The 20,890-nt window shown below is 41.5% G+C and overlaps 1 protein-coding gene across 3 annotated transcripts in view; it reads left to right on the top strand.

Moving 5' to 3' along the window:
- Positions 1–20,890, top strand: part of rptor (regulatory associated protein of MTOR, complex 1) — a 167,186-nt gene that overhangs the window by 67,600 nt on the left and 78,696 nt on the right. For all 3 annotated transcript variants that reach the window (XM_083765717.1, XM_083765716.1, XM_083765715.1), the window contains exons 5-8: positions 181–339; positions 1,850–1,996; positions 7,971–8,146; positions 17,942–18,001. In XM_083765717.1, coding sequence (XP_083621843.1) covers positions 181–339; positions 1,850–1,996; positions 7,971–8,146; positions 17,942–18,001 — 542 coding nt within the window. The remainder of the gene's footprint in view (positions 1–180; positions 340–1,849; positions 1,997–7,970; positions 8,147–17,941; positions 18,002–20,890) is intronic.

Here is a 20,890-nt window from a genome sequence, read left to right as displayed (position 1 = left end):
TAACTTGAAACTCCAATCTGTCAAATGTAAAGACTGGGCATGGAGGCCATGCCATTATTGGACTACTATGTCTTAAAACATGGATATTATGTAGGCCTCAATATGGTCAAAGGTGGTGAAATGTAACAATCTTGCATAACATGCTCTGTTCCTTTTGTCCTTTTTCTTTTCCTTGTCCAGGCGCGTTACAAACAGAGTCTGGACCCCACGGTGGACGAGGTGAAGAAGCTGTGCACATCACTAAGACGCAATGCCAAGGAAGAGCGCGTCCTCTTCCACTACAACGGCCATGGGGTGCCCCGGCCCACTGTCAACGGGGAGATCTGGGTATTCAATAAGGTAATGTAGTGTGGTCCATTGGTTCTCAAAGTCGGGTCCTTGGGGAGGGTCCAGCAAGAGTATTTAATACAGAGACACAGGCATTTTAACCAGATTATCGGGGGGGTCGGGGGTTCAGAGTAAAAGCGTCCATGTCTTTCCGGCACCACAGAGCTTCTATTTTGAAGGATCAAGGCTCTGGACAGGGCCCAAATTAGTTGGTGTTAAAGAACACCTATGGAGTATCACGTTTTCTACATTGTCAACGCTGCAACACAATATTCTACTCCACACCTATGTATGCATTGCTTGGAAATTACACACAGAGGTGTTACACAAATCTATAAAAGCTGATTGCCAAACCGTAGGTTAGAATAATATATTGTAATTTATTTAATAATGTTTTTGTGTATAAGGCCCAAACCACACCAGCTGCAACTCCTTGCAACAAAACAAACCACACCAATGCAACTCCTTGCAACTGCCATTGAGAATAATGTTTGCAAGTAGTTGCAAGGAGTTGAATGGTGCATGGTGACCCTCTGGTGTGGTTAGGGCTTTAGACCTGTTTTAGTCCTTGCTACACCAGTTGAGCACCACTTCATTACAGTCTCCATGAAATTCATAACCAAACATAAAAACCTTGTTTGAAGTCAGCTCACAGTTCATACCAGTGAGTCTTGGCACATCAACTAAGCAGCACAGTACTATATGCTGTAGAGACTGTTTTACTATTATCATCAAACAAGCTAACAAGAACACATATATACCCAGCCTGACTAAATGTGGTTTGAAGTATCTGACACTGCCTGCCATCCTTACAACTCGATGCTCTAACTATGGGGACTAATAGTAGTAAAAGGACAACGCGTAATTATTGTTAGACACAGAATTTGGGAGTGCATAGCATACTGTACAGAACATTGTCTCATTCCTTGAGGAAGGTGCTAGAGGAAAAGCCATGGCGTCAATACTAAGGTCATCAGTATCGTTTGATCTACATCTACACTACAGGGAGCCAGAGGGTGCACAGGAAATTTCATGGCAATCCAGTCCTTATTATTTAAGAAGATATCTGGTTTGGGACCAAAGTGGTGGATGGACAGGCATGCTGCACTTGATTATGCCATCATGACAGACGACAGATGAGAGTAACATCCTAAAAAGTGCCCAACTAGACCATACCATAAGTAAACGCATCCTCATCAGTGATACACTGCTGCTGTCTGGACCTGACTGTTGCCTCTGGTCTGCCTTGTTTTGTTTGTGTCTTTACTTGTTTTCGTCCTCTTGATTTCCTAAAATAATGAAACCTATAAAAGCAACCCCTTCCTCATGGGTGTAGCTGAGCATGACTGACCGGGAGATCAATGAAGCCTTGGCATTGATACTACAGCGAGTGCATCGGTGTGGAATGATCCATAGTGGGAAGTTCTGGGAACAACTGTGGTTCATTCATGGGTCTTTTCTAACTCCCCTGTACCCACTTTAACTTTCTCTGTCTTTCTTCTCTTGTTCCCTCGATTTCCAGAACTACACGCAGTACATCCCTCTGTCCATCTATGACCTGCAGACATGGATGGGCAGCCCTTCCATCTTTGTGTACGACTGCTCGAATGCGGGCATCATCGTCAAGTCCTTCAAACAGTTTGCCCTGCAAAGAGAGCAAGAGCTGGAGGTGGGTGCTTGGCAAAACACAACGCACGCACGCACGCACACACACAAAAAGTTTTTCTTTATTTTATATTTTTCATGGAGGGACAGACAGCAGGCTGACAGGAAATAGGGAGAGAGATGGGGGCATGACATGCAGTAAAGGCCGTCGGGATCGGGAATCAAACCCACGGCACACTGCCAGACTGGATTACCAGCCAAGGTGCCTGGACCGCTGAGCCATGGCCCAGGCCATGCTGAGTTGCTCTTGAGTGTAGTAAACACTGAATTTGTCATGAAGGTTCAGCATGGCTTGGCATTCTGCCTGTCTGCCCTCCCATGTTTGAGTCAGCTGGGGGTCATGGTGCAAGGGAGAGGCAGAGGAGAACAGTAATGGAAGCCCTGCGGCCCATCAGTCACATTTCAAAACTGTCAACAAGCAGATGGAAGGAAAGAATAGGGGCATCTGGAGGAGAGAAACGGGGAGTGGGTGAAAATATTGCATAGGAGTTCAATTCACTTTCAACAAAAGGACATAAACAAGTAGAGAAATAGAGGAATGGAAGAGCTGCAGGGATCTGTTAGTGGCTCTTAGATGGGTGCTCTTTGGTGATACAGGTAAAACCATATAGACAAAAGGTATCCTTCCTGCCCCCTCAATGTCGCAACTCTGTCTTACTTTATGGCTCTGGGAGGCAGGCAATCATACTACACTCCCATTGGCTTAGGCAGTGTGTGTGGCAGCCAATCAGGCTAGGTCGTCAGTATGACTAGATAATTTCTACATTTCAGGTTTCACCTGACAAAAACTGAAAATTCTAGGAGGCAAGAAGCCCTGGGGGTTTATAAGACCTCTACCTATATAAGATACAGTAAAGACATTAGAATAAGATATAAAGAATTTCCAAAAGACATGATTGCAGTATAAAAAATATTAAATCTACAACATTATTCAAAATTCTTGATAATCAAAGACATGATTAGAGACGGGAAGAAAATAGAAAACATGAACATTTGGTGATTTAATTTCTTCTTTAGGTTCAGAGAGGAAAATTGTCTCAAAGTGTAGTACCTCTACATACTATTTAATAGAAAACTAACCATGACTAGTATGATAAAAGGGGGGTGGAGATTGTCTAGTGTTGTATTTGTGTACTTGAGAATTTTTTTGAAAGTAATTACTAAAAGGCTTGGGGATGGAGTTGGGGGTATATTTTAGCTTGTAGTGTTTATCTGGAAAACAGTAAGTTTAGTTGAAAAGTGGAGCAGAGTGATTAATATGATGTTCTTTTTTTCTTTTTTTTTCCTTTTTTCCCCCTCAGCTCTAGTTTAGTTTTTTTGCCAGGGCTCAACGCTCTTCATTCCTCCTTGTTGGCATTCACAGGGTGTAATTGGCCCCCAGGGGTTCACCCATGGCCTCTTGTTGAAGACAAGTGTATTAATCTGCTTTAATTGCAGAATAGCCCAGCTATAAAGCTAACATTGATAAAACGGCCAGTGTACGATCAGAAACGGACAGAAACAAAGACATTGTGCAAAAGCTGCTCTGCTGCTGTGGTCATCTTACTAGCCAAAACAAGAATGAGCCAGTATTAGATCAAAGCAGCTTCAAGTGCAGTTACACCCACCTAAAAAAAAAGCAGTTTAGAAGATTAAACAGTGTTAGTTAGATTCTTCTTGAACACTGACGTACTAAAATCATCTTTACTTTACTACCTTAACCTGATCTCTATACTAGATTGTTTTTTAAATGTGCTATTTTGTTATGCACAGACATGTGTGCTACTAAAACATTGTAAGGGGCCGATTAGAGAATGGCTTGCTGTTTAGTTGGTATTCCTGATCCGCAGGGCATTCCCTGATGTACTGTAAATACAGGCCAAGTTGCATCACATGTATGAGCAGAAATCTTTGTTTCTCACTCACCGACTTGCACAGGAAGTCAGCAATAGAGGAGGTGTAAGAGACAAACACAGGACTGGAGGGTGAGAAAGTAACTTCAAACGTATTAAACATGCAGGAGCAATGCCAAGAGAGGAGTTCCCCACCTCCGGTATCTCTCCCTCTCTTTTTCTCACGCGCCTCTCTCTCTCTGCCCCTGTTAGGCAACCTAAGCACAAAATGTGCACACACACACACACACACACACACACACACACACACACACACACACACACACACACACACTACATGCAACAGGGTCAGCAGGGACCATAATACTAGGAACAGAGGTGGAGTGCAGACAGAATGCTTGCTCCACCACCACCACCACAGCAGCAGCAGCCATGTATCCATGTGTAATTGTGTATCCTCTATTCAGGCATTCAGCCACTCAGTCATGTGGACGTTGCCGTCTGAGTGCTCTGTTATGAGGCCACCTGCTTCCTTTTAAATATCTCATCACTTCCCTCACGCAGTCAGCAAAGATGCTCCTCGCATTAGGCTGCAGAGTGGAAAGAGGTATGGCTGGGTCTGTTCGTGTGTGTCTGTGTGTGTGTGTGTGTGTGTGTGTGTGCACGTCTGTGTGCACACACAGCATGGGCTTCGTGCAGAGGTAGGCAAAGTTAAAAATCATACTAGCACTTAAGGCTAGGATCTACTGCTGTGTGTGTGTGTGTGTGTGTGTGTGCGTGCGTTCATGTGCACACACTTGTAATTTATGAGGACCAAAAGTCCTCATAATGGAATATCCTGGAAAGCGTGGCCATTTTTGCAGGTCATCACTTTTCAAGAGGCTGTTTCAGGGTTAGTACTTTGGTTTAGTTTTAGGCTTAGGCACTTAAACCCTTTATACTTAATTGACTGGGTTCTCCCCAGGCAGGGGTGCATACTTCATCCATACTCCTCCTTTTTCCCCTTTACACCAAATCTGTTGTCCGAATATAGCCTATCAGCGTAACTTGTGGGCTCTGATTAAGGTCAGGTTTAAAAGTGAATGTAGTCGGCGGTGATCAGTCAAAGGTCCCAAAGGTGTGTGTAAACCCTCAAGGCCCTTGGAGACGGAGTCTCCCATAAGCGCTCATTAAAGCTGCTACCTTTCACTAATGAATAATTCAAATGTGGCAACAGAATATCTGTCGTGCAGAAACCTTGTATCTCCACTTTTCATCTCTTTTTTTCCCATAATTGTATGACTGTCACATAAAAGTAGAACATGTTAATACATGAGAAAAGAGAAACATTAACGTGTTACAGATAATGACATGCATAACAAGTCATTATAACATAACATAGGGATGCAAGGTTAAAATTGGCTGTAAGGGCTTCAACCAATGAAAAGTATTACATAATGACTACATGTAGAATTACATAATGACTACATGTACAATTTGCAACACAGGTTATTTTTCCCGTTACGTAAATTTGGACATACAAGTGACAATATATACTGTAGGCCCCAGTCACTTGTATGTCAATATATAGTAATATACAATATATCGTTTTTTTGTTTAGTGGTAGAATGATGCAATTTAACATAATTCTCTCTGAAAAGTGAATACGTATTGAATGAGTGTTGCACTTGCACACATACTAGAATTCAGGTAAAGCATATCGTATTGTCACTGTCAGGTGGAAACATCATGTCCAAAAAACATTACTTGTCAGGAAATGCATGGGCTTTTCTGTGTTATTGTCGTATTATTAGAAATGGCATATAAACACCATGCTTAGCTACTAACTAAACCAGACATGAAATAATGTTAGAAACTACCAAGCAGAGTAGTGAAAAACCAGGCATCAGTGTTCAATCAATAAATAAAATATGTATCAAATATAGTTACTTTATCATAATACTTTTCATTGGATCAATATTTATAAAGACCACAGACGCACTTAACCACTTTAACTTTTAGAGAAATATGCAAAGATGGCAGATCTACAAGTAGCTATTTTTGCTACTTTATTGTGATGCTGTATAGTAGGGCATTAATTTATATCGAAATATGGAGACATACATTTTCTGCCCGACAGGCATGGTATGTTCAAAGGCGTATGCATGACTGTGCGTATTACTATGACCATAAGTATGTGCAGTGCACAATGCACCTGTAAGGACCAAAATTGTCAGTCAAAAACAGCATTTCTGTCCAATTAATTTGTTGCCTGAATATGTGTGTGGGAGGTAAAGAAAGCAGTCATGGTGAGTCTCATGGTAATGTGTGAGATTACACTATGCTAATGTGATAATTACAGATGCTATATGGCATTCATCAGCCTCTTTTTGGCAATGTTTTTGTATTTACTGCGAGGATTACCACACCGTAGAGCCATTTTTTTTCCCTTTGAAGAAACAATATTGTATACTATAGTGTAGTCTGAGGAGAGTGGGCTCAGATGTGTTGCTTTCTTTGTTACTGTGTGAGTGTTTTCTTCATTATAGAGAGTGAGGAGAGGATGTTTTGTAGGATATATTATTGCCACTGATCCCATCAACACATTATTGACACTTCACTTGAGGACACATACAGACGCAAACATTATTTTTCAATAAATGAGATATGTGTACACACACTCTTGCACATTCAGGCATAACCCACCATTAATTTAGTCCATTAAGACCTGTTTTCTGAAAAACCTATGTTGCTACATGTATATTAGTGGTAGTCAAACCAAACATTTTCATTTCAAGGACCCCCACAATTTTATATATTTGGCCGCACCGAACTGCATCTCAAAATATTGTGTTCCAGGGACCCCCAGAAAGACTTGAATTAAAAATGTTCACTTTAAAGTAACATGTACTCAAAGATTTGCACAAATTGCCACGATTTTTATAAAATAGCATATACAAGCTCATGGCAGGAAGTGATGCGCTATGTATGTATATCTGCTATTTTTTGAATAGTCAAAGTATAAAATAATGCTTATAAGCGGAAATCTAAAATGACACAGATGCTTTCCCGGTTTTGATGGCTTAGGCTATACTTTGAGGCGCTGTAAAATTAATAACATGAATTATTCATGTGTGTGTGTAACTCCTCACAGTACAGTACATACTTAATGTTTCACACTGAGATCTGAGCTTCAGTTGGTTCTCTTCTATCTGTGGAGAACCCTGGCTGCTCATTATAGAACCAACTAATGATATATTGAAATACCAGAGAGCGGTATGGGGTATACAGTAGCTACAGGAATACGGTGGTATTATGTAAACCTTTACTTCTTCTTTATAAGCTTTGTGCTAATTAGTTGTTGTTTTGTCTTCCTCCTTTTTTCTTTCCAAAACTTAAGCAGGATATAATGCATTGAAGAATGTTTGAGATTGATTATACCCCTTTACTGTCAAAGACATGTTAAACTAAGCTTGTGTAGAGATGAAAGCTACCAGGTAAAGCTGGACCATCACCTTGTTTGTTTCATATTTAGGGAATTTGGTTGGAGCCTGCTTTCTAATGTAGCCCAATTTCTATACTGAATTTCGGCCTATTTTAGCCCCTCTAACTACCAGTGTAAGGTTCTTAGTGGTAATGGTGGTCCCAGTGTAAAGCTCTTTTTGATCCCTTGCCTAATTTAACAATCAATGCTGTTGTTACTGTAGTTTTTCAGCTGGTAAAGCAGTATGACAGTTTGTTGAAAAATGAATTTTCTTTCCAAGTCGTCATTTTACCGGACTTAAAGACCCTATTCCCTGACTGTGTGTCAACCTTTGGTCAGATGTCGGTGTGCTCATTAGTTGATGTCAAAGTTCCTCCATTTATTACTTGGCTCGGTTGCACACATTTACCCAAAGTAATTTGCCTAAACATTTTTAGTGGCCCCATCAGCCTTTCTCCTGTTAATTCATCCAATTCAGGATGAAGACAATTTGTGTAAATGAAACCAGTAAACATTCTTGAAAGGTGAATGCCAGTTGTATTGTGGCAGCGAGCGACTCTAATCACTGACGTGTTAATGTCTTGGAAGTCAGCATTTTTACCTCCTCCGTGAGGCCCTCGCACACACTTTGTGGCCATGAAGTTAATCGGATGCTTAATGTGATGTCTGCTGTGTCCGTTTAGGTGGCGGCCATCAACCCCAGCCACCCGCTCGCCCAGATGCCCCTGCCCCCCTCCATGAAGAACTGTATCCAGCTGGCTGCCTGTGAAGCCAGCGAGCTGCTACCCATGAACCCTGACCTCCCAGCTGACCTCTTCACCTCCTGTCTCACTACACCCATCAAAATCGCCCTGCGATGGTAAAGCTCTCCTCCTTTCTCCCCTCTTTCGCTTCCTTTTCAAGCCTGTTTCGTGACAGCAGAGTATTTTGTGTGGGCGCTTTCATACAGCGTTAGTAGCACTATTTTTGGAATTCTTAGTAATGCATTTCACACGTGGATAGTCGTTGACATTCAGTTCAGCTCTCTCGATCAAGCAAACCAAAACAGAATATTTTTTCTGTTTTTTAGCCAAGGACAGGTTATGTTTTGAACTCTGGACTATTCATCCCTTTTGAATTTTCTTGATTAAAAATATACCCAAGGTTGGCACTTGGCAGATGCAGTGTAGCGGCGTAGCGCCCAGGATTATATTAGACAATTGACACTGGTTGAAAAAAATGGGTTTAGAAAATTGTGGGATAAAATTAGACCCCTGCATTAGAAATGTTCTAATGCAGGGGTTGACTGACACTAACGATTGCCCGGGGCAAGTAAAACAAATGGTTGGGAAGGTGAAGGGTGTCTCACCATCTCTTTATCAATCTCTCTCGTCTCTCCCAACACACACACACACACACACACACACACACACACACACAGAGCGTCAAGTGGCTGCGACATGTGCTCTGCGAAAACAGCTGATCTGCGAGCTCATCACCAGGTTGCAAAATGAGCCATGAGTTTTCTCAAGCCCCCAAAACATGGTATTTGTGAGCACCTGTACGACTATTTTTTGTCGTATGACCAAAAATGCTTCACAATGTCTCTGTGAGCTTGCTGGCAGGTAGCTAAAAGACCACAGTGTAGCTTGCTTGTTAGCTGTCACTCGTTAATTAATTTGTTCCACCTGTGTGCTCTCAGAAGCGCATTGAAGTGGGTATAGACCGTGGCGGTTTCATGGTCGCAGCCTACGTATTTCCTGTAGGCGGACTCGACGTAGCTGCGGGGATAAAACCCTCACCAGGCTCACCTCTTCCACTACAGTGAACGGCAGAGTGACTGATGTTAGTTTGCCTCAAACTTTACTCCTTTACCTGCTTTTTTACTAACACTAACATTACAAAGATGCCCAGAACATCGAGATGAACCTGTGTAGTTTATGGCTGCTCCAACAGTAGTGGCAACATAAAAAATAAAATAAAACGGAATGTCTAATATCCACCGCGGTGGCTGAGACCAGAGCCATTGAGTAATGGTTGAGACGAAGCAGGGAAAGATACATAGGCCTATCGCCAGTCTTACCCAATACCAAATCTTTCTGTTTTATGAACACAAGGCTGCTGTATTTTATACCTCATACTAAGCATTTAAACTTTAAAGTATGAGGTATAAAGTACACTGGTGTTATGTATCTTTCACTGCTTCGTCTCAACCATTACTCAATGGCTCTGGTCTCAGCCACCGCGGTGGATATTAGACATTCCGTTTTATTTTATTTTTTATGTTGCCACTACTGGTGGAGCAGCCATACACTACACAGGTTCATCTCGATGTTCTGGGCATCTTTGTAATGTTAGTGTTAGTAAAAAAACAGGTAAAGGAGTAAAGTTTGAGGCAAACTAACATCAGTCACTCTGCCGTTCACTGTAGTGGAAGAGGTGCGCCTGGTGAGGGTTTTATCCCCGCAGCTACGTCGAGTCCGCCTACAGGAAATACGTAGGCTGCGACCATGAGACCAGCTACGGAATCGGTCTATAGGGAAAAAGCAGAACCTCCGTGACCGTTTTGCTTAATGATCAGAGTTCAGTGCTGTTTGACTTTTGCTAGAGCATGCCAATATATTATGGCTGCTAAGAATGGTTCCCCCTATCAGCTATCATGCTGTTGTAATTGTGCGCATACTGTCCTACACTGTGTGTGTGTGTGTGTGTGTGTGTGTGTGTGTGTGTGTGTGTGTGTGTGTGTGTGTGTGTGTGTGTGTGTGTGTGTGTGTGTGTGTGTGTGTGTGTGTGTGTGTGTGTGTGTGTGTGTGTGTACACAGACAGTGCAGGACAGTGGTTCTCAAAGTGGGAGTTCCAGCCTCTCCATCTAAATTACAGATAGTTAGGAAGTAAACCAGGTGGACCTTTTATAAGGGTCTTTAACAGAATGGAATACAAATGGAACCAAATGGACTCTCAGAGTTAAATTGACATTGATTTTTACAAGTGTGTGGGGAATGTGTAAATGTTGGGGTCCTGGCCATGACAAGTTTCCCTACCATGCATTTGTAAGGCTACTTTCATGTTATAGTGTGGTTTTATTCATAAAAAAAAGGAATGGTGCGCCTACATTTTTAAACAAGTAAAAAAAGTTAATTTTGAGCCCTGATTTACATGATGACTTGATTGTTTACTGTATTCCTGTGACTTAAACAAAACAGTTTTCAAATTGGAAAGGAAACGTTTCAAGCAAGCATTGGAAAGTAAAAAATACGTTAAAATAAACTTTAATTAAATTTCTGCAATATTTTCGGTGGGCAAGTGGCCATGACCTGAGTGCCCGACAGGTGCCTCTGAGACCTTAGTGTCAACCCCTGCACATAAATCATTGCATTTTAGACCTTTAGTGGAATCATACTGTATTACTGTACCTGTATATATTTGTCACACCATTTCGGCCCAGGTTATATAGTTCTGCCTAGGCTCTCACAAAACATAATGTACAGCAGGGGTTGACACTAAGGTCTCAGAGGCACTTGCCCGTCGGGCAAATAAAGGTCATATTCTACTTTTATATTATACTTTTAATGATTCATTTTGTATATATTTTTAATGAATAAAAACAACACTAGAACATGAAAGTATAGCCTTACAAATGCAAATGCATGGTAGGAAAACTTTTTCATGGCAAGGACCCCAAAATGTACACTTATTAACCTACAAGACCCCCTGTTTGACATGCACCACAAATTATGGACAGCCACACTGGTGCTCCCAAATATATGTTGCATCCCCACTCATAATGTGCACTTGCACTTGCCGGGCTGGCTGGTAGCAAATTTCACCTGCCCTACCATTTTATTTACCTCCCCCTTGCAGGTGGGCAGGTGTTAGTGTCAACCCCTGATGTACAGTATCACTTGTAGAGATTAATTACTGTACAATTACTGTATTACAGTAGAAGTAATGTCTTCAGATCCAAGGAAAAATCTAAAAACAGCCACACCTCTGATACAGTAATATTATGTAAAGATATGCAGGAGAAATTTGAGAAACATATAGGCTTATACTGTAGTCTAATCTATCCATCATTGAGAGGACTGTTACGATGTAGCTGAGCTTTACGGAGAGAAGAGATGTTTTTGCGTCAGCCAATGAATTGTGCATTACACGCTGAGCAGCTAGGGCTTGCGCACGGTGCAAGGTGATTGCATCATCTCCATTCTCTAACATAACACGCATGCACACATGTCTTCACGCACGCCCGCACGCACAGATAAGGGTCAGTCTTTGTGTTTATGGAAGCGAATTTAACCAATATGACAGGAAATGGCTTTTAATAGTTGAAAATATATGTACAGTATGTATGTATCTCAGTATCCACGGAATTGCATGGCTCCAATGTGGGTGTTGGGTCATTTATGACTCATGTTTGACATAATGACTTCAAATTGTGGCAAGGTTTCAGCCTGATCAGGGCCCCTTTGACTTCCAATATAAAAGAAAAGTTAAATATTTAAAACACTATAAAACGTACACAGATAAATTAGTGGTGGTACTTCTGTGGCCTACTGAACAAGAAATGTGTTCACAGTCACACCGCCAAAAGTACAGAGCTGAAGTTTGTCAAAGTAGAGTGAGCTTAGAACATTCTCAAAGGTAACGAACCAACCAGGTTGTTGACACCAGTCTCATGCTTCCACTGTCGCCGCTGCCTGTTCCCTTCATCTCTTTCCCAAGTTTCCCCCATTGAAGAAGGAGCATGTCAGCAAGAGAATCCTCGTTTGGTCGATGCACATGTCTGCCAGTGACTGCCTCATCGTACATGCACCACACAACTCGCTCACTATGCATCATCAGCATTTTCTAAGCTCTACGTGGTGCCCCCTGGCTCATTACCTACTGTGCATTCTAACATTTTGTGAATTCCCTGTGCACTGATTCATGGCCATAGCAATGTTTTCATCAAGTCTTCAGCTCAACTTCAATCAATTGTTCATGCTCACAGAATGGTGAGCCTCCCAATCTGTGAGAGTGAAGGACATTATGCCTCTAGGCCATACCTTCAAAGCCAGTAGGAATGTCACCCCTGCCTTAAACGATTTCCATTTTTTTCCTCATCTCAAACTCCAGCTCTATTTATGACCTTCGGTTTAATGAGGCTGTTGTATTAGGTATGCTATTAATATTGTATATGGATATGAGTATGATGTCACAAATATGCCCTTTGGAGACCTGTTATCATTAATTTTCTAACAATCACAAACATACTGCCAAAAACCAGTGGAGTAACAATGATTACATTTTCCAGTTTCCACTAAGTGAATATAGAGGATATAGTGTAGAATACAGATGCACACAGGCCTCCTGGGTGTGATGCTACTGTTGTTACTTTTATCATTTGCAATAAATAAATACATTTAGAGCTGTTTCATAATTAACAATCACACATTTACTGCTAAATACCTGGATTGTTGCTAGCTAACAACATAGTTTTAGTCTACAAAATTAACATGGACATTATAACCCATACAGAGAATAGAGAGCACTTTATCTACTGTCACAATATCTACTGTCACAAACATAAACAAATCACGTTCAAATGTAACACAGTAGCAGTGTTATTTGGATCAGTAATATGAAATATTGTCCTAATGTAATGAATCCTGTGAAAAACTTTACATAATAGTAAGACGCATACAAGTTGAAGTTCGCCCTCCCATTCTGTGTGTAATCTTGAGATATGACTATCTCTGGTATTCTATTCCCCTCTCGCCCTGTCCTGTGGGATAGAACCAGAAAGCAGAGATACAGATAAAGGAGTTGTATACCACTGGGAGGTGGTAATAACACGCCATACTGCAGAAAACTTTCCGTACCTGCCAAACTTTGCCTTGTGCCTAAATCAGTCTAGTGATAACAGTTGATATCTGTATTCAATTTTTGCTTGATTTTATCATACAAATACCTCACTACATGTTGTCTTGTCACAACGCTGAGGAACGGCCCACTATGTCGAAACGCTGTCTGTCCGTCAGAGGTAAATAAATCATGTATTGAGTGCTGGCACTTTCTTCTTTCTATCTAAATCAGTCTAGCCTGAGAGCCCTGTGCTTTTCTGGTCATGGAGGGGCGGTTCAAACTAGCGCTGGAAACCAACGCCGACTTCCTATTGGTTCACCAACCTATTTGCCTGCCCGCTCCCCGCGGTAATGTTTTGAAGCTCCGCCACACAGCGGAGAACACTGACGTCTCCACATTTGGAGGGACGCCCCTCTGCACCTTTATTGGTTAGCGAAATACAAGGTTCACTCCCACTCCTATTATTTCCCTTTGAAAACAAAACACCTATGGTCCCTATCAGTCCAGCTTCAAGCTGACCTTGCACCATTGCATCCTTCAACCTGTGATGCCTCTATCCATCTCTCATGTTCCACTTTCCTTCCGTCTCTGGTCCTGTTACATTATGTATCTACCAATCTTTATACCTCCTTGTGCTGAATAAGGAATGTCTTATTCTGAACAGAACATGCAGTCCCAAAAGTGAGATATGCAGAGAAAGCTGGACATAGTCAGGTCAACGGGGTCTTTCTGACATGTGATGGCTTTTTAAATCTGAGGACGGCTGTTGCTGAAACCCGTAAGCGTTACAAAATAGAAATTGCATCTGAGCTACTCTTGCATTTATTATTTTGGTGTGCCGCTTTTTCCACTGCGTTAACGAAGGGCAGTATCCAGAGGAAATGCCTGCTTTTCTTTCTTTACATGTGATGGCTTTCCTTGGCCTTGAAACCTTAAATGAAATCCAATGCAGGAGGTTTACATAAGGGAGGGAGGGGGTAAAGATTGTGGCGGGCAAAAGAAGGTGCATGCACGGTTTCTGTGGTTCAGCCGAGCAGAAAATCATTACTGATGGAGCACCCGCTTCAGGGGATTTCCCCAACGCTGTGCTAGACAGGGGATGCTTAGGGGTGTGTGTGGAAATGGAGGTGATGGGGAATGTATACAGAGAGAGAAAGAAATGAAGGATAAAGAAATCAAAGCCCAGAATGCTTATTAGATTGCCAAATGGGGCCTTTGGTGAAGAATGGAATAATGGAGGAGGAGAACATATCATCACCATTAGTGGAGATTTGTGCATATACTGTACCCTCCTCCTCTATTTCCTTCTGGGAACTGGCAGACGGCTGTGTCTTGGTTCTGGGCAGGGCTAAGACTTGGCAAGTGGTTGCTTCTGTCAATCATTATTGAACCACTACTGTCCGCTCTTCCGATGCCCATCCTGCTGTTTAGGTACTTCACAGTACATTATGTACAGCACGCGTGACAGTGCATGTGCGTATACTGTATGTGAGGACTCTGTATGGTTTGTTCTGCACTGTGTATGTGTGCACAGTCCTCATTCTTGCCATTTTAATTGTGTAGGAGAGTGACCTTAAACTTCCCTATTTAACTAGACAGCTGACAAGTAGCATCGCCTTGAAAAGGTGGTACTGTACTTGTGTAATCGTACAGTACAGACACATTCATAATGAACTAGGTGTCCGTGAGAGCCCACAAAATAAAATCATATTATCCTTGGACCTTTTTGTATTTTGTGCCCCTGCATACACAGTACACGGACACGAATTGAATGCACCTCATTAAATTCAAGAACAAGCACAGCTCATCCTCTACCCTCATGTCTTGTACCTGCACTTGGTTGAAAGAAGATAATCAACACATTGTTCCCTTGTTCCAGAGTATCTACTTAATGAATGAAACGCAAATTAATCCTGCCATACAGTACCTGTCGTACTCGTACCTCACTTTTCCTATCGGGTCATGTGGGGTGAACTACAGAGGGAGGGCATTACGCAACATCTCTCCCACGTTAGCTGACTAGTTTAGTGTCTTGAGTTGACTATTAGGTAAGGAAAAAAGAAGGGTTTACCTCAGGATACTTATGTTGAATGGGCTAATGATATACAGTGTTTTGATTAAAGGTGACCTTTAAAGTAGAATGTCTCTCGGTTTAATAGTTAATGTGTAACAGTATTCTTATTTTCTTCAGCTTAGTTTTTTATTTTATACTTACTCATACAGTGTGACAGTGTCATATGCCGCGATGTGGCGTTGTGATCTTGTATTTCCGAAAGATTTTGGAAAATCTTTTTGGGAGAACATTTTTGCTCACCTCTAATGACATTCCCAAAATAGGGAGAAGTCTGTGTGTTTCACTCTTGAGAGTTTTATAAAAATGTAACCAATGCAAAGTAGTAACAAGAGCTTATGATGAAATAATGTTGCAAGATGTTCTGCAAGTCTTTTTTTAACACTTTCTTTGCCATGGAAAATAAATACATTTGAAGAATAAAAAGGGAGACTAAAGAGCTCTGAGACTGAATAGTTAAGGATAATGTTTAGGTGAGCGTCAGATCAACAGCCAATGTCCATTTAGGAGGAAGATATTATAGTTGAAATGTTGAAGAGTGCACCCCAGTGGTAGCGATGCCTGGGGGCATTTACTGTGTTGAGGATGTCCCAACACTTCTGAATGCAGAGATTTTCTAATATAATATGTGTACCGTTACCGTATATGTATTATTCCCCCTCTGTTCACAAACCGAAAGGTGTCTCAATCTGGGCCGGGGCACATTTCAGTTTACTCTACATACAATAACTTAATCCTCCTATTATTACCCTTCTCTGACCTTGCCTTTCCCTTTCTGGAATCCACATCAAAAGTTTGTACATCTTGTGAGCTCTTAAAAACAATCATCACTCTCCCTGTTTCAATAACTATGTCTTTCTCCCCTCTGTATATCTATCGCTTCTGTCCTCACCTATGCCGTATTTCTCCAGTTCCCCATCTCATTCTCTACCTTGCTCCATGGAATCGATCTGTCCCTGCGTAGGGGTCGAGTGGGAACTCACTCTAGCTGAGGCAGTCTCCTCCCGCACTACTCTTTGTTCTGTCTGTCACTTAAGTCTAAACTTTATAATAAATATAGTTTATGTTTATGTCTGGGGCTGTGTCTTGCAGAACCCACTGATAGAAATGGAAGAAAACAAGTTTTGTTGTTACAGTATTTGCTAACGGGTTGCACGTGACTATAACCTTCCAATTCCTCGATTCCAGGTCGTCCCTGAAACCAGAGTTTTCAAAAAATATTGATGAAATTAAATCATAAACATTTACCTTTTAACCTAATTGATAATGGAAATCATAGATAGGAAATTAGTTGCAACTGGGTTGAGGGAGATGTTCCCAATGTGCATCACATGGTGTTTTATGAGGTGTGACACTATCACTATAGTGATTGTGTAGATGTTCAGAACGACCTGTGCACATAGTGAACGCTCTGTGTCCCTGTCTCTGTCTGATAATGTACTGTTCCTCAATAGAACATTATGTTATTTTGGGTGCCATATGCAATGTCAATACTCGATACAAACAGGCAGGGACTTTCTATACTTACCTTGTAATGCCATATGGTAGTGCTGAAGTTGTTTTATATCCATTAACCAGTGTCCATATGTCTGTTATAGCAGACATCTGGACCAGACAAATTACTGACCACTGGTAACATTTACCAGCATGTGGCTGGTAGTTAGTGTTAATTTAATAATTTCCCACCGTGCCCATTTCTGGGCTTACTGAAGGCCTTTTGGCTTATCTCAAAGGGCAGGTGGACTGAATTTATGAATGTTTGGAGTTTGGAAGGTAATTCTTTGTTCACCTCACCAGTGCTTATACAGTATATACATTATTATACTTTTATTGTATATTATAGACAAATTCTGATGTCATGTTGTACAATGGACCACTTTGCTTTCTGTAGTGTGAGGTTTGACAGACCGGAACACACAAACAGAAACCTGCTTACAAGACCATACACCACATATATGGCATGCTTATTATCTCACACACGTTTATCTTTTGTTTTCTTTTTTTCGTCCTGGTGTCTACTGCCTACCAAACCCAGAGCAGTGCCGTAGCATGTCTTTCTCCAGTGTATTGTTCTTAAGTACTGTTTTGAGATAGTTTCACTTTACTGGAGGTATTTTCAAATTTCGATACTTCTCAGGGTAATATTGTACCTAATATGTTTACTCCACTACAATGTCACTTTGTAAAACATACATTAACCACTTCCTATATATTCTTTGGCTATTTGAAAATTGCCGATCTACAAGCTCACAATGCGTGTTGTGAGCTTGTAGATCTGCTATTTTCTAAAGGTTTATACATCTGAAAACCTGTGAAATGGGACATTGTGCGAAATGTGTACTTTAGCTTTTAGTACTTAAGTATATTTTGATGCCAATACTTTTGTACTTTTACCCAAATACATTTTGAATACCGGACCTTTACTGTAAGAAATATGACGACTGATTCTTTATGACCCGGCCCTCTTTGCTTCCCATTCATTGGCAGTCTAAATGCATTCGTCCTCAGTTCAGGCTTGGAATAGTTCCGAGCCTGAACTGAAGACGAATGCATTAAGACTGCCAATGAATGGTAGATATGTATGAGTTAGAAGAACCTAAGTAGTCCAAGGACATGTTGCTTAGCTTCCTAGACTTTCAAACGTCTTTTTCCAGTTCATTTTGTGTTCCCCCTTCACAAATGGTTTTATTATAGGCACTGGGCAGTGCGTTTGTAATGCTTTTATTAATGCCTGTGTCTCTCTCTCTCTCCCCCCTCTAGGTTTTGTATGCAGAAGAGTGCCAAACTGGTACCAGGTGTGACACTAGACCTCATTGAAAAGTAAGCTCTTCACCATAGTGCTCTGTACTTGTTTATCTCTGTTTCCCCATTTCTCTCTTGTTGGAGTGCCCTCTCGGATAGTAATTACTCTCTCTCAATCTCTCTCTCTCTCTCTCTCTCTCTCTCTCTCTCTCTGTCTCACACCCAGTTCACCCTCTGTTGTTTTCAGTCCTCGGGGCATAATGCTCCCTCCCTTTTGTCTCTCCCCTCACACAGCCTGTGTAGCAGTAGAATGTGGCAGATTTAACGCCATACTTTTCTTCAATAAAGCTCTTATTTCTTCTCGGCTGTGCCGAACGCCAACAGAACATCTCTTGCTCTTAGGCACACATAGTCACAGATTGATATTTGTACTCGATATCGATGTCATAAAGTAAGGTTTTAGCACTTTATCAGAACATTTGGAGGCGGCTTTTCCCGCTCTTGTATTGTCTGAAAAGGATTCACATTAAACACGACTGTTCACACTCGGTATTGCAACTAACATCAGTTGGCATCTGTCATTTTATGTTTCAGCAAGGCTTTTTTAATTTACTTTTATGTCTATGCCCATTATTTTATATTTTTTTGCCCATTATTAACAGTCTGACTAAAGCTGCACTCCCCCGCGTCTCACAGGGAGGCACTTTTGGCATTGGCATCATGACAGGTTGTGTGTGCGCATGCATGTCACACGCACATGCACAGACACACACACACACACACACACACACACACCATTTTATATTTGAAAATACAGCAGTGTCCTCCTCAAGAGGATAATTAGTGTTTGGCCGAAGGCTTGTGCCACTCTGAATGGGACCAGTGACGCAAGCAGATCCACATTTCATGTGTTCTCTCTTTGGTCTGCAGCCTCTCTTATCTCTTGCTACTGTACATTTGCAAGTTCTAGGATTCTGTCCAGAATGTACTTACTGAGTGTGCCCTACTTTGCCTCTATGCACCTTTCTTCAAACAGTTCACTTATTATCTCTACTTATTTTATAAGTAAATAAACATACCGGTATACCCAATATAACGCATTGATTAATGGGTGACTGACAGATCTCAAGGATCCCAGAGTGTGTTGTGCCGAATTTGCACCAGCAATGAAAGGCCCTTTAATGCCCATTTACTGTAAGGAGTTCTGTCTGTGTCCTTTTATGTCCACGTGTAGTAATCACTGATGTCATCAATATGTCATCATAGTATTGAGTTGACGTCATAGACTTGCCTCAAAGTACTATTATAATGGAGCAGCACATGATGTCCTTGTCCGTGCTGCTCCAGTCTCTTCTCCTTATGCAACTCATGATGTCCTTGCACCTGTGAAGCACCGGATCAGCCGTTTCAGGCTTGAGGCGCGTTGGTAGACTCCCTTTGTTACTAATACAATGGGTACTATACTAAATACTCGGTATTGCATAACTGTATGGGCATGCGTCACCAACATTCATTTTTTCTCAGCTCAAATGCAGTCTGACAGTGTTCCTGATCATAGTCTGAAAGTTACCGTGTCGGTTGAAGAGATGGGGCACAGATACATTTGAACTAAAGAAAACATATTTGACAGTTCTCAGACTTCGGTTTGCGAAGATAGTGTGTACTGCTAAAGTCCCCCTGCCCAAGGAACCATATCAGAAAATCCAGCCCAAGCCTTTTAACCTCCCTTCCTTTCTCTTGCCATCTCAGAGGAGAAAAGATAAAATACAGAACAAAAATGAAATGAACTCTTCTTGGTCAATGCTGTTGACCCAGAAAACCTTGGGATTGAGTCGGTCTGTATGGGGGGGGGACATGACAGCCAGGCTTTTTCTCCATCCGCCTCTAGGCACACAGATTCTGCTACCTCTGATAAAATGGTGTCCTCGCCTACCACTGTCGTGCCAGGCTGTCCACCTCAAACACACATTGGAGGCCGGCGTACTGATAAGACTGGATTTAGGAGAAGCAGTGAGTGTGGGTTGGGATAGAGATCTCAGTGCTGGAGTATTGAACACTCTATCCATAAATTGGATTTTCCGTAATGTTCCTTCAAATATTTGTGATATTGAAAAGCACAGATAACATCTGAAGTAGGCCTACTATATGTACTACTATAAATGTACATAAAAGGTTAGTTTCAGCTGTCCCTCTTTCTCTCTCTCTCTAAAAAACAATGTCTCTAAACTCATTTACCTGCTCACTCCTGTCTCTGATGCCACACTCGCCATCTAACATGGCGCTACACACCACCACCACAACATTTTTGAATTTGGACTTCTTCAGGATGGCTGTATGGTATCTACCAGTCTGTCTAAAGATATATTTGAGAGAGTCGTGCAACCTTGTTGAATGCCCACGGCTGTCTTATGCAATGCTGTAAACTCAAGTGTCATTATTTTAGTGCTTGTTTTGTTTGTGTAGGTGGGTACTGTGAGAGTGTACACACTGCACATGCATACTGTATGCGAGTGAGCGCTGGTGTTTATATGGGGTACATGCTTGTGAGAAATGGTAGTAGTACTACACTAACGGTATAGGGATTTCATATTTGCTGAACACTAGCAGTGAGTGTTTTCATGGTTCATGAACAATCAAAAAAGTTAAGTTTACACACACACACGCACGCGCACGCGCGCACACAATCGTTGCTGTCAAGCAGAGACCTGCATATATTTCTCCATATTTCTATATTTTCATGCTTTTGAGTGTCGCACAAAGGTAGTAGTAGTATCTCACAACATGAGCTTGTAGATCGGCTTTTTTCACTATTTTAAATCATTTAAACGGTTTTGCACATACATGGTTTCCATCTGACAGTGACTATAATATATATATATATACTAGAATTTTGCCACCCTTTGGGCGGCTCATCCTAGTTACGTTGCAGCGCAATGGGAAGAAGGAAATTGCGGGATTTGACAGCCT

Source organism: Protomyctophum parallelum, assembly GCF_964188405.1.
Source record: "Protomyctophum parallelum genome assembly, chromosome: 5".
In the NCBI taxonomy this organism is placed as follows: Eukaryota; Metazoa; Chordata; class Actinopteri; order Myctophiformes; family Myctophidae; genus Protomyctophum; species Protomyctophum parallelum.
This window is presented reverse-complemented; position numbering and strand designations above follow the sequence as displayed.